General features: G+C 31.6%; 2 protein-coding genes across 5 annotated transcripts; both read left to right on the forward strand.

Annotated features, from left to right (window-relative positions):
• Positions 1–4,635: 4,635 nt before the first annotated feature.
• On the forward strand, positions 4,636–10,522 carry LOC126668994 (uncharacterized). 3 transcript variants are annotated; one of them, XM_050362268.1, is made up of 14 exons: positions 4,636–4,832; positions 5,774–6,181; positions 6,802–6,976; positions 7,290–7,373; positions 7,454–7,695; positions 7,798–8,017; positions 8,523–8,602; positions 8,682–8,766; positions 9,115–9,246; positions 9,339–9,452; positions 9,550–9,597; positions 9,720–9,804; positions 10,020–10,076; positions 10,183–10,522. In XM_050362268.1, the coding sequence occupies exons 2-14, from the start codon at positions 5,961–5,963 to the stop codon at positions 10,287–10,289; spliced, it is 1,650 nt and encodes a 549-aa protein (XP_050218225.1). In that variant the 5' UTR covers positions 4,636–4,832; positions 5,774–5,960; the 3' UTR covers positions 10,290–10,522. The 3 variants fall into 3 exon arrangements, with proteins under 3 accessions (XP_050218225.1, XP_050218226.1, XP_055960632.1); XM_050362269.1 differs by having other exon boundaries at positions 4,637–4,832; positions 10,186–10,522; XM_056104657.1 differs by having other exon boundaries at positions 4,702–4,719.
• An 880-nt stretch (positions 10,523–11,402) lies between these two features.
• LOC126666792 (uncharacterized protein At4g14342) lies at positions 11,403–13,457 on the forward strand. Of its 2 annotated transcripts, XM_050359662.2 has the most exons (4): positions 11,403–11,529; positions 11,675–11,760; positions 11,837–11,960; positions 13,141–13,457. In XM_050359662.2, the coding sequence occupies exons 1-4, from the start codon at positions 11,524–11,526 to the stop codon at positions 13,186–13,188; spliced, it is 264 nt and encodes an 87-aa protein (XP_050215619.1). In that variant the 5' UTR covers positions 11,403–11,523; the 3' UTR covers positions 13,189–13,457. The 2 variants fall into 2 exon arrangements, with proteins under 2 accessions (XP_050215619.1, XP_050215620.1); XM_050359663.1 differs by lacking the exon at positions 11,403–11,529 and having other exon boundaries at positions 11,669–11,760.
• The last annotated feature ends 270 nt before the right edge of the window (positions 13,458–13,727 follow it).

Genomic DNA, 13,727 nt, shown 5'->3' on the forward strand with positions numbered 1-13,727 from the left:
ATTTTACAACTTAAAACATCAAATTATTTTTTAATGAAAAGATATTGATTTGAGATCATAGTATACAGTATTATGATAATCACATTATAATTTTTATCAAAAAATCATCTAGTATAATAAATTGTTAGATAGCATGTAGCTTACAATATCATTTTTTTAATTTTTAACAGGAAAATTAGAAATATTTTGACAGTTTTTTTTAAGAGAATAGTCCAGCTTATCATTATTTTTTCAATTTAAGTGGCCCCTTTTAACTTGTAAATAATGGACAATTAACACATGAATTAATTTTATGAGCAAATTAGTTATGAACTTGTTGATTGTCGACAATTAACCTCATTTTGACAATTTACTCCCTCAACTTATAAGCTAATTGTTTGCTAAATTGGCAATTTGCTCCTTCAATTTGTAAATTAATATTGTTAAAATGAGATTAATTATTCATAATTACCAAGTTCGTGATTAATTTGCTTATAAAATTATTTTTTATAATAATTATTTATTTTTTATAAATTGAGAGGGTAAATTGCCATTTAAATCATTTTGTTCTCTAAGGTAGTCTAGTAATTTTATTATCCAATTTCAATTTATCGTCTATTTTTCTTACTAGCATGACAGTCGCCGTTGCAACACAAGTCAAAAAAGTGAAATGTGTTCTTTTTGTTCAATTTTCATTTTATGTCCTTTGTTGTTTTTGTTTGTTTTAATTTTTCTAGATTTTAATTTATTTATTTATTTTCTAAATTTTGGATGCTTTTGTTTGTTTTAATTTTAAAGATTTTAATTAATTAATTTATTCTAAATTTTGGATGCTTTAAGTGTGGCAAATTGTCTGCATGAGTTTAAATAGTGTCTTTGAATTTCTTACACATTTATGAATATAATTAAAACACTCATAGTTGATTATCGAAATTAATATAAAGAGGATGAAAAAAATAAGAGTATATTCTTTTTTTTTGATAATTTAATAAAAAAAATAACATATCAGTATTATTTTATTTATTTTGTATTTTAAAATCTTATCATATAAAATAAAATTTAAAATATCACTTTCTTCACTCAAAATTTATAATTAAACTACAATTAAAATAGGATTTTTAAAAGCATATTATAATTGATAAAATAATTTTTTAATTATAAAGCATTTTAAAACTATTATTTTAATTTATAAAATTTTGAAATTTAGTAAAAATGCACGTTTGACTTTTATAAATTTTAATTATAATAACTACTAATATGGGTGTTTTATAATAGGATTATTGTTTTAGGACGAATACATTATTTATAAAAATGATAGAATTTAGATTAATAATTCCTTTTGTACCAATAACTCAATTTCTGAGCGAAGTTTAAAATTATTGTCAAATTTGAAAAAATGCCCGCAAATCCACATACCTAGAAAATTTGAAGAGGAAATTAGACCCAGCACCACCAAAATCCATTTTATTCTCATAAATACCACGCGGCATGTTTGGTTGCAAAAATAAAAAGTAATTCACTCCTTATAAATTTTTACGTTTTCAGTATATGTTTTTACGGCAAAAAAACTTGAAATGTACGCTTTCTTTCTCCGATGAAACATGCAATTGATTTCATCGAGTTCAACCGCATTTTCATCCTCCAGATCTCGATTTCAGAACGGCGGGCAGTGAGAAAATAAAAGAGGCTGAACAGAAAGTTTTTACTGCCTTACTCGCGTTCTTTTACTAAGAAGCGGATGTGGGTAGGTCCGGGCTTTTTTTGTATTTTCGGCAGTGGTTCCGATGTGGAACGAACTACCGGTAAATATCTGCGAGTAATTGAGATGTCTCAACGAGGTATGGCCAAACTTTTTTTATTTCAGTTGTATTTTTATTTTTAATTCAATTTAGTGCTAAATTATTGTTCCTAGCTGTTCAACTAAAGCGTAGTTGATTTTCTATTACGATTCAAATTAGTGTTACAGATGCACGATATGGTTTCTGACAGGTTTCTTAATTCCAGTTTCTTGAGATTCATGTATTTATGTTTTGTTTTTGATTAATTTATTGGTGTGGATATTCTCATTTCCTCTTAGTTCTGTTAGAATGAGAAGAACATTATTTTTGTCCTATTACTCATCCACCAACAGATTGAACATAAGAGGCTAACAATATTTTCAACTGGGTGCTAATTACTTTCATTTAATTTATGATTCATTTGAGATGATTAATTTGGCATTAACTGTGTTGTGTTTGTAATGCTTCTACTGTGATTTAAGTTGCGAAAGAAGGATGTGAAAAATTGAAAGTTTGAGTAATGAAGTGATTTTCTTGTGACTAGTTTCTTTATAGGAGAAGTGTGATATAATAAATTGTATAAATGAATGATTTTGAACCCTTCTTTTTTTTTTTTTTTTAGGAGAAGAAGCCTTATTTGGATAAAGCTGTTGAGTTTAAGGATGAGTATGTCAAGGCCTTGGAGCAAGAAAATTATGCTTATAATGAAGATGTATGAATCGACCACTCTCAAAGGATGTGAAATATTTTATTTAATGGCTGCTATATTTTGCTGTTTTAAATCCCTTACTATCTTTTGCAATATGTTAATTGTTGAATCTGCAGGTCATAGACTTACTTGGATCCAAAAGCTGCCTACAAACACCATCACCTGCTCTTCCAACATTCAAAATGTACATTATTGTGATGTTTATGCATTTATTTATTGATGTTTGATGAGTAGATTAGCTTATCCATGTTGTTGTTTCTCAGAGGTTCAATAAGGTGGAAGAGAAGAGGATTTCTGTAATTTTGTTGGCCGGAGGGATGGGTTTATAATAAAATTTGTAATTTTTTTTTGTTGGTTAACCAATGGTTTACTAATGGTATACCAATAATTTTGCTTGTAATACAATGTTCGTAAACGCTAGGTTAACCGTTGGAAACTTGTAATAATTTTTATTATGATTATATGGTTAATAAATTGTTGGTAAACTTGAATTGTATATTTTAAACATACTGCACTTCTAAAAAAATTGATAAATTTATTTTTAGTACACCGTTAGTTAACCGTGAGTAAACCGTCGATAAATTTATAGTTAATTTCCATTTTTTAAGAAATTAATATAAATTTTGTGATAGTACACCGCTAGTTAACAGTGAGTAAACTGTCGATAAATTTATAGTTAATTTTCAAAATATTATTTCCATCTTTTAAGTAGAGGGATAGAAAAGACTAAATAAAAGGACCTTAAAAATCAAAAATTAGATAACTAGAGGGACTAGAATAATTAAAAAAATAGTATAAGGATTTTCGGAAAAAAAATGATATAATACAGGACCTCCGTACTGGAAGAAAGATGGAGTCTATGGCTGAATTAGAAAAATTAAAACATTATATTTTGTGATTTTATTTTGTAATTAATAATTATAATGATTTCGTTGTTGGTTTGCCAATGGTTTACTAATAGTATACCTAAAGTTTAATTTTAGTAATACCATTAGTAAATCTTGAGTTAACCGTTGGTAATTTTATAATTATTGTTTTATTATGATCTTGATTTTTTTATATAATATTTTTATTCACTTGTGTATGTGCAATGGTTTTTTTGTTAGTTAACCAATAGTTTACTAATGGTACACCATAAAATTTAGTAAATTATGTAATGATTTCGTTGTTGGTTTTGCTAATGGTTTACCAATAATATAACAATAAATTTAATTTTAGTAATACCATTAGTAAACCTTGAGTTAACCGTTGGTAAATCTATAATTATTGTTTTTATGATGCTCTCAATTTTTGTATGTAATTTGTTTTCACTTGTGTATCTGTAATATTTTTTTGTTTGGTTAACCAATGATTTACTAATAGTACACCAATAATTTTAGTAAATTACGTAATAATTCATTTTAACATTCTATAATTTAAAAATAAAAAGTAGTGATTTGATTTTTAAATAAACTGACAGTAGACCATTAGTAAACTTATAGGAGACTGTTAGAAAACTGTTAGTGAACTTATAGTGAACAGATTTTTGGTAAACCGTTAGTAAACCATTAGTAAACTGAAATCGTATTTTTGCAAAAAAAAAAAATATTTTTATAAAAATATTTGGTCAAACCGTAAATTTTAACTAATTTTAGTCAAAAGGTATTTTTGAGAATATTTAGGTGTTTTATAGGTATTTGTCTAAAAATCCCAAATTTGAACTATAATAGTCCAATATTCCAATTCCAACCACTATTTTTAAAACAAAGCATAGTCGGAGTTTGAATTGGCGACCATGGCAGACTTAGATCACTAATCCAAATCTGTGCGGGCAATTTAGATTAATAATTATTCTATGAAATTGTCTATATTTAATTAATTTTTTTAAAATAAAATTATTTTTTTCACTTATAAATTTGTTGTCCAACAGTAAAATTAACAAAAGAGTCTAAAAATAAAATAACTCTAAAGAATGCCTTATTCTATAATATCTATAGATTTTGATTATTTAAAATTTCCAAATCTAAACACTTTCTTTATTTAAATGAAACATATGGGGAGAAACCAAACTCCGTTTCAGTTACTTAATGTTGATGTCAAACTGAGAGAGACAGATATTAAACTCCGTTTCAGTTACTTGCAACGCGCTTTCAATTCCAAGTCTTAACTAATAAAACTTCAAAAATATTTTAAAAGAAAAAAAAAATAGATCGCAACTGTAACACCAAACCAAACTCACTCACAAAATAAAGGTCTTCTTCCATTCATAAAAAGGTAAAGCACAATTTAAAATTAAAATTAAATTTAAAGCTAAAGTTATGGACTCCATAATTTTCAATTCTTCTTCGCCGCCGTGAATTGCGGGTCTTCCGCTTCCTTTTTCTCCGGTACTTTCTGTTTTCAACTCTGATTCAGTTTTTTTTATTTTATTTTGATTCAGTTGTTTGTTGTGAACTGTGTGTTGAGTTAGTTTGATTGTTTTAATTATGGATGGTTTTAATCGATGGAGTTTTAGTTACTATAGATTTGATTTTCATTTGTTAGTTTAGTTGGTGAGAAAATGTGGGACTTAAGCAACTCAATTTTGGTGGTTTCTAACTGTTGAAAAACTACATTTTGGTGAGAGCTCAATTCTTTTAATTTTGACTTTCGATTTGGTTGGCTGGGAAGTTTCAAGCTAGCTGAGAAAATTATTTGATTGGGGATTTTTTTCTGCCTCTCTTGTCTTCTGTAGCTAAGGAAATTGTAGGGTTTTATCTGGGTGGAAAAGTATTAATTATTGAGTTGATGTGTGTATTATGTCCGAGATTATTACGGAATAGATTGTTGATTTGGTGAATTACTCGGTGAACTTTGGATCGTGATACTCTCGAATTTAGGCAGACTTGGGCTTCAGCTGATGATGTTCTCAAGTTAATTATCACTAATTTAATTGTTTCTGAGGCGTACGCTGTTTATTTCAAGAAATTGGGTTAGTGATTGGGTTTTGAGTAATGCCCTTCTCCTTTTGGAGAGTTAATAATAACTCAGGTCGGTGGTTGAAGTTGAATTGGGGTTACATTTTATTGATCTTTTCTGAACATTGAATTTCTGAAAAACAAAACTCTAGGTATGCTGAATGTGGATTGATGTTTATGGATCTTGGAATTGCTAAATTCAACTATAATTTTTTTTTTCTGAGAAAATATTTCAACTATATTTACATTACAACTTTTGCATGGTTATTTTTCTCTTGTTTGCTATATTTAACATTATCGAGAGTCTATTGAGATGCAATGATGAACTATCTTGAGCTAATTAAATACTGTTTTTTATTCTTTGTTCTCAGGATATCTCATAATTTTCATTGATAAATACCGCCTATTTATCTGCTTGATTGATGAGTTGCTCATATCGAAAAGTGTAGTGTTTAGAAATTGACGAAGTCAAATGTATATTTAGAAGTACCGACTCATACATTGTTAGCTTCCCCTTCATTGAAGAAAAGAAGTTTAGGTGTTTATTAGTTGCGGTCTATGGAGTCTGCTAGGTGTTGGTTTAACAAATTAAAGTCAAAAGATAAGTCAAAGTCTGCAAAGAAGAATGAAGCTGCAGGCAATGGGAAGGATGGACTGAAAACATTTACAAGTGAGGAAGCACCATCAAATGTGACCAAGCAGAAGGCTGCTGCTGCAAAGCAGTATATTGAAAACCATTATAAGAAGCAGATGAAGGATCTGCAAGAGCGAAAGGAGCGGTATGGTTAATGCTTTTTATCACAGCAATGGTGCTTTTGTACTTTAGTACCTTAGTCATGTTTTTATCTCCATACCTTTACTGTTTGTTTCAAACTTGTTACTGTCCTGAAGATGTATGAGCTAGAATATGGCAAGTTTTTCCATTTCCTGCTTTTTCTACATTTAAGTGCAACTCCATAGTTTTTCTCCTGGCAATGAGTAAACTTTGTTTATGGCGGGCTTTGATAAAAGGCAATATTTGAAAATCTTTAGGCCTATGAAATAAGATTGCAACGTACCATTGATGCTTGTCATTCCTAATTAGGTTCCTTTGGCATTCGATCTGACTTCTCAGATGATGAGAAATTTCTTTATTTTTTCGGCCAAAATTGAGTTAATGTGGAGATCTATGGCGATTGGAATAAGTAAAAAGGGTCAGATACTTGAATGATTTGTTAACGTACAGCAAGGAGAGGGTGTGTCATGTATGGGTAGTTTGTTTCAGCATTTCTCATGAAATCTATGTCTAGATGTATTGCATTTTTCTCTTGGTTTTAGAAGATGATATTAAGGTAGTTCCTTTTCTATTATGTTAGCATGTTGTGGTGATAGTTGCTATGGTGCTTATGATTTCTTGCAGCCGTGATATACTTGAGAAGAAGTTAGCTGATGCTGAGGTTTCAGCTGAAGAGCAGAATAACTTACTTAAGCACCTTGAGAAAAAGGAGACAGAATATATGCGCCTTCAAAGACATAAAATGGGTGCTGATGATTTTGAGCCCTTGACAATGATAGGAAAGGGTGCATTTGGGGAGGTAATTTTTAGTCTCCTTTTGTTTATTCTATATCAATAACAATGCCCTTTGTTCTTTTGACTGCACACTATCTACAGGTGTTATGTATTCTGCTCATGACTTGTTTTTATGCATAAGTTGGAATAACAATGCCATTTTCAAACTGATGTTGTTTGCATTGTGCGATTGATGTTTGGATTTGGTTGATAATTTTCTAGCTGATGATAATTGTAGTTGTAGTGGCCATAATTTGTTTTCTAGATTTACTTTTTCCATCAACTGGTCATGCTATTTATGTTTTCTTCTCTGCTTCTTTCCTTTTGTGAGATTGCAGGTTAGAGTCTGCAGGGAAAAGTCAACCAGTCATGTATATGCTATGAAGAAGCTTAAGAAATCAGAGATGCTTCGCAGAGGCCAGGTGTGGATTTTATTTAGCATCAGACATTTATCTTTGGGATTATTCCTATTGCTCTTCTGGTATTGATTTGAAATTTTAAGGTTGAACATGTCAAAGCGGAAAGGAACTTACTCGCAGAGGTTGATAGCAATTGCATTGTTAAGCTATACTGTTCCTTCCAAGATGAAGAGTATTTATATCTCATCATGGAGTATCTACCTGGTGGAGATATGATGACGTTACTCATGCGCAAAGATACATTAACTGAAGATGAGGCAAGATTTTATGTCGGAGAAACAGTTCTGGCTATTGAGTCTATCCATAAACATAATTATATTCACAGGTAAATTATTTTTTTCAAGTTAAAGCGCTGATGTGCTTCTATATCATGTCATCTATTTTTTCATCACATGGCCTCACCATTTTCTGTGCTTTCATGTGACAGAGATATCAAGCCTGATAATTTGTTACTCGACAGAAATGGTCACATGAAATTATCCGATTTTGGATTATGTAAACCCTTAGATTGTAGTATTCTCCAAGAAAAGGATTTTTCTGCGGGAAAGAACCTTAGTGGAGCTCTTCAGAGTGATGGACGCCCAGCAGCACCAAAACGCACACAACAAGAGCAATTGCAGCATTGGCAGAGGAACAGGAGGATGCTTGTCAGTTTTCTCCTACCTTTAATGGAATAGCTGTTTCTTTTACAGTGACAAAATAATACATGCAGTTCTTCAGCTTGTTATTCTCATATTTGTTCTGTATGATAAAATTAAAGCAAGTCTTGGTCCTCCCTTTTCCACTAGCAGAAACTTTAGCTTTTGTCCTTCAACTTTTGAAAATCAACACTCTGGTCTTGTGCAGGCTGAAGATAGGTCCACAGGAACTTATGTTAGAAAGCATTTTTTAAATCTATAAAAGGACTTAAGTTTTTATTTAAGTGTCAAACGAAATGGACCAAAATGTATCTTATATCAAAGCTGATGATGCTATTGTTTAACTACCATTTTCTTGCTGCTGCTGCTATATTGCTAAAAACCATTTTACTGAAATTTTACTTTGGAAGCCTGAACTGCCTTACAGATTGTAGACTGGCACATTTTTTTTTCCAGTTAAGGTCTTTTATCGGAGTACTAATTGGAGTTCTTTAAAAACATGTTGCTGCTGCAGGCGTATTCTACTGTTGGAACACCAGACTATATTGCCCCAGAAGTTTTGTTGAAGAAAGGATATGGAATGGAATGTGATTGGTTCGTAGGCTGAGTACGCATTTGTTATTCTGGGATCTTTCATGTGATTAATTCTGATAGACTTTGTCTATATCTCTAGGTGGTCTCTTGGGGCAATCATGTATGAGATGCTAGTGGGATATCCACCCTTTTACTCAGATGAGCCTATGTCAACTTGTAGGAAGGTAATCTTTGATTTTAAATGTTCGTTAATTTAATCATTGATTAAAATTGGCCGTTTATTTATATTCATAACAACTGGTACCTGCCAAACATTCTAATCTTATGAATGCTTTTATCTTCTGTTGTTTGATGCAAAACTTTGGATGCTTCTGAATTTTGATATTCCTTACTTTGTGATGTTTTCAAGCTTTAATGCCTTTGTATGAATGTATTCTGATCTTTCTCAGCTTGGTATTGTCATACTTGTGTTACTCTCTCTTCTACATTTGCATTTTGACTATGTTCTTGCATTTCATTTATAGAAGAAATCATATTTCATTCTAAATTATCACTCTTCTCTTGTCATACAGATAGTAAACTGGAGAACTCATTTAAAATTCCCGGAAGAAGCAAAACTATCTCCAGAAGCTAAAGATCTTATCAGTAAACTCTTATGCAATGTTGACCAAAGACTCGGAACAAAAGGCGCATATGAAATTAAGGTGCTGTGTGGTGTGCTCTGCTCTGAACTTTTTGGTTAATGATTAGTGGAACTCAAATTTGCAACTTAACCTGTTTACACTGTTGTTTTCAGTCTCATCCATGGTTTAAAGGTATTGAATGGGACAAGTTATATCAAATAAAAGCTGCATTTATCCCTGAGGTCAATGATGAGTTGGACACTCAAAACTTTGAGAAGTTTGAGGAGGTAGGTTGATTTTTTGTTTATTAGAGCTTCTTCCATTTTTCATCACAACCATTTTGCTGCTAGCCTTGCAAATATGTTGACATACTACTTTTTGTAGGCTGACAGCCAAATGCAGACTTCGGCGAAAGCTGGTCCATGGAGGAAGGTTGGTTCTGTTAGATTTAGTTTATGCATGCTAATGACAGTTAATATCCAACTAATTGCTGTCAGATAATGTTTCTGATTTTTAGATGCTGACTAATTGTTCCTTTGTTTTCTTCTCTGCAGATGCTCTCGTCTAAGGATATTAACTTTGTAGGCTATACATACAAGAACTTTGAAATCGTAAATGAAAACCAGCTGCCCGGAATTGGTACTTTTTACCCTTCAAATCTGTATAACATTCTCTTGTATGCCAAGTCTCATTTCCCACGGTACTCCATAATGAAATTATCTAAAAACCGACAAAAGCTCGCGTTGCCATACTTTGTCTAACCCAGGCTGGGATTTTGTTAACAAATAGGAATTAAGCTGATGTATCCATATGTGTGACTGTTGATCAATCTTTTTATTCTTTCCTTTACGCAGCTGAATTAAAGAAGAAGAGCACCAAGCCTAAGAGGCCTTCCATTAAATCCCTTTTCGGTAGGTTAAACTCTTTAGTCCTTTCCTTAAATTATTTGCACGGGCTTCATTTATTCTTATAGCTATCGATTTGCGCAAAATGATTTGTTTTCGGATGATTTCGTAGCAGAGGATGAGTCAGCTGGTGCTAACAAAGGTGTTCAAGGAAGTTTCCTCGGACTATTACCGCCTAGAATAGACGAGGCTTCTGAACAACCTAGTAGATCAAAATGAAGACTATTATTTTACTGAAGAGGATCCAAATGGGATTAATTTAACGTTGTTTGTAAAATAGTAAATATTCTTTTGGAAATTGTTTTGTAAGCGAAGCTGTGTAACGTTTTGTTCATGTAATTATCAACTTATGGGTGTTGGGTTGATTATAGTTGCATCATTCATTCATGTAATTATAAGATTTTGAGTTTCACAACTTCAATTTAATTAGCCTCATGTACTGGATTTATTTATCCTTTTGTTGAAGAAAAATAATGGCAAATTATCTGAATTAAACTAGTTCGGCTAAGCACCTACTTGTCTTGTCATGTAGACCAATTTCATACTCAAATTGAAGTTAATACACTATTGCAACAAGTCTTGAAGAATTAATTATAATTGTAAAAATTTGAAACTACATAAAATGAAGAAAAATATTTGGGTTTGAATAGTGGTTAGGCCAATTTTAACCTATTATACTATGGCATGCAAAAATCAAACTGGATTGTAAAGCTGAACCAAATCAAACAAAATTCTAACAGAATTAGTTTGGTTTGCATTTATTAGAAGTTTAATTTTCGGTTTTCAATTCGGTTTGAACTTTTCAAAAATTAGAATAAGAAAATTAAAAATTATTTTTATAATTTATTTTTTAAAATCTTTATCTTTAATTATACCTAACAAATAAATCAATATATTTTATATAATAAATTAAATATACTAATAAATATATATATAGAACATTACTCAGATGAGCCTTTTCAGTTGCACTCTAATGTTATAATTTTGTCAGCTGCAACCTAATTCGCACTTTTGGATTTCAATTCCACCCTCAAAATCAAATTGGACTCTTTTTCACTCGGGAAAAATTCATAAAAACCCTTATAAAATACTCGTTCGAACTCTTTTCCACATAAAAAGTTAAAAATGGATGACTTATTTTAACTTTTTCCAAATGGAGAAGAGATCAATTTAGTACTTGAGGGTGGAATTGAAAACTGAAGGTGCGAATTAGGGTGCAGCTGACAAAATTACAACGTCAGGGTGTATTTGAAAAGGGGCTAAAAGGTGGGATTTTTTTAGTGATTAAGCCTTCGGTTTAGAACTTTTAGCAAACTTCGGTTGGTCAGTTTAGACCGATTGCGAACCAACCCGAACCGACTCTGTTGGAAAATAAGATTGAAGCTAGTGTTAGTTGATTGAATCCTTCAGTTGTCGAAGCCGCTCTCTCCTCTCTGCAGCCATATCTGGAAATATGCAGGTTACAGCTTTAGATTTTACTTCAGTATTTCAATTGCTAATTTTATTTCTATTTTGCAAAATTTGCTGCAGCTTAAACCCTAATTTGTTTGTTTTGAAAAATTAATAAGTGAAAACACTGACCGTGAATTTGTATATACATGCAGGCAAGTGATAGGTTTAACATCAATTCACAGCTTGAACATCTTCAAGCTAAGTATGTTGGCACTGGCCACGCCGATTTGAACAGATTGTAAGTTTTTACTGTTCTTTAGGTTTTTAGTGTTGTTTTGATTTGGCTTCTGATTGAATGGGATGAATATGAACAGTGAATGGGCAGTGAATATTCAGAGAGATAGTTATGCGTCATATATGGGACATTATCCCATGATGGCTTACTTTGCTATTGCTGAGAACGAATCCATCGGTCGAGAACGTTACAATTTTATGCAGGTATCCACAATTTCCCTGTTTTCATTGTTTCTCTGTAAGCAAATTTCATATCTTGTATGAAAAGACGGAAATTTCTGTAAGTTTGATTTAAAGATCAATCGAGTTTGGACCTGAGGTAAAATCGAATAGTGTAATAGGATTTACTGTCTAGTTCACTACATCAGGTATAAAGGTGTTATATATTATATAGTGGTTGACTACAATAGTAACTGCCAGTAATGATAAGGCTTTCAATAGCTGCATTGAGTTTATTGCTTTAGGGTGCTTTTATCATGCTGTTGAACGTAGTAAACCTTGGGTATGTTTGATGTTAGGAGGTTCTTGAGTAAAATTATGCGATAGATTCTGGGAGTCTGCTGGGTCTTGCGTAGAAGATCCCTAACGTTCAATGATAACTACTTTGTGTTTGTTATCTAAATTTGATATTGACTTTCTGAAACTGGATTGTCTAAACTTCATATCATCTTTTGTTTAGCTATTTGTGGTGCTGATATATGCAATCTAGTTATTTGGAGCTGCATCTTGAAGAGATAAAAACCATACTGATTAATTCCCTTACGGTTTTCCATTCCTCTTGCTGTTGAACATCATTTAGGTTGCGTTGATATTAATTTGCACTCTGTAAGAATAAAATGATAGACTCATAGAAGTATATATATATAGGACCGGCAGTAGAGTTATCAGTTAAATGTTCAGTATCTTTTTGCTTGCGACCAGGCTCTTCCATAATCAGTGTATGGGCCATGCCTTTCACTGTGATGATCCTAGGCTAAAGTGGAAATTTGCTTTTACATAGGTAATGGTCATAGGCAGGCAGGCTAAGGTTTTGACAATTTAATCAGAAGCAATTTTAGAATTCTTTCACATGATTCTTGATGTAGATTTATTTATGTTGCAACTTTAATCTTATGCATAGCAATTAGCAACTGATTGAGTGTAGAAGACAATGATAAGTGCAGTACAAATATCTGAGTTAATCATCCAACATTCTCCATTTCCCGTTCTATCATTATATCATTATTTTCTTATGTATATGTTATGATTTGCTACCTACTATTCATCTCCAATAGTTCTTAGTTGTGGTAGATGGATATTGGAGGATAAATTGCAAATTTGTTGCATTGACCCGGTTTTCATCTAATTGGCAATCTCCCTGATGTTTCTTTCTTAATTTTTGTAGAAAATGCTTTTGCCTTGTGGTCTACCTCCTGAAAGGGAAGATGATTGAGAGAAGCCTTCTCCTTTCCTTGTGCAAGAGAGGTCTTCTACTTCAGACTTAATATCGTGTCCGATTCATGTATACTTGAAACATCAATTACCTTTTATGACCATGATGAGAACTGAATTTATGGTCTCAGTTTGTTCTAGTAGACTTTGTAAACTTCAACCTGTTCTGACAGGTGGTTTCAGATTTTGGTAGTATTAAATTTGTCGAATTAGTAGTACTGTAACCCATCATGCAGCCTAGATAATGGAAGTGTTTTTTTGTTGCGGGTATTTGAAGAATTTTTTTCTTCTTCTTAAATTAGTAAGTTGATATAATCAAAGAGTTGCCTTATAAGCAAGGAAATTCTTGTCTAGACTAGATTGAATATCAAAACTACAGAAGAACATATATATGCTCCAACAGATATCAAGTGAAAATCTGATAATCCACCCGATTGTAAATTTTAATAACGAGAAGAAAATCCAAGATCTATCGTTATTGACATATCTGTATTTTTATAAATATGCTATTATCCAAATGTCATTTTATTTGAAAACAGC

The sequence above is a fragment of the Mercurialis annua genome, linkage group LG2 (genome assembly GCF_937616625.2).
Source record: "Mercurialis annua linkage group LG2, ddMerAnnu1.2, whole genome shotgun sequence".
NCBI lineage: Eukaryota > Viridiplantae > Streptophyta > Magnoliopsida > Malpighiales > Euphorbiaceae > Mercurialis > Mercurialis annua.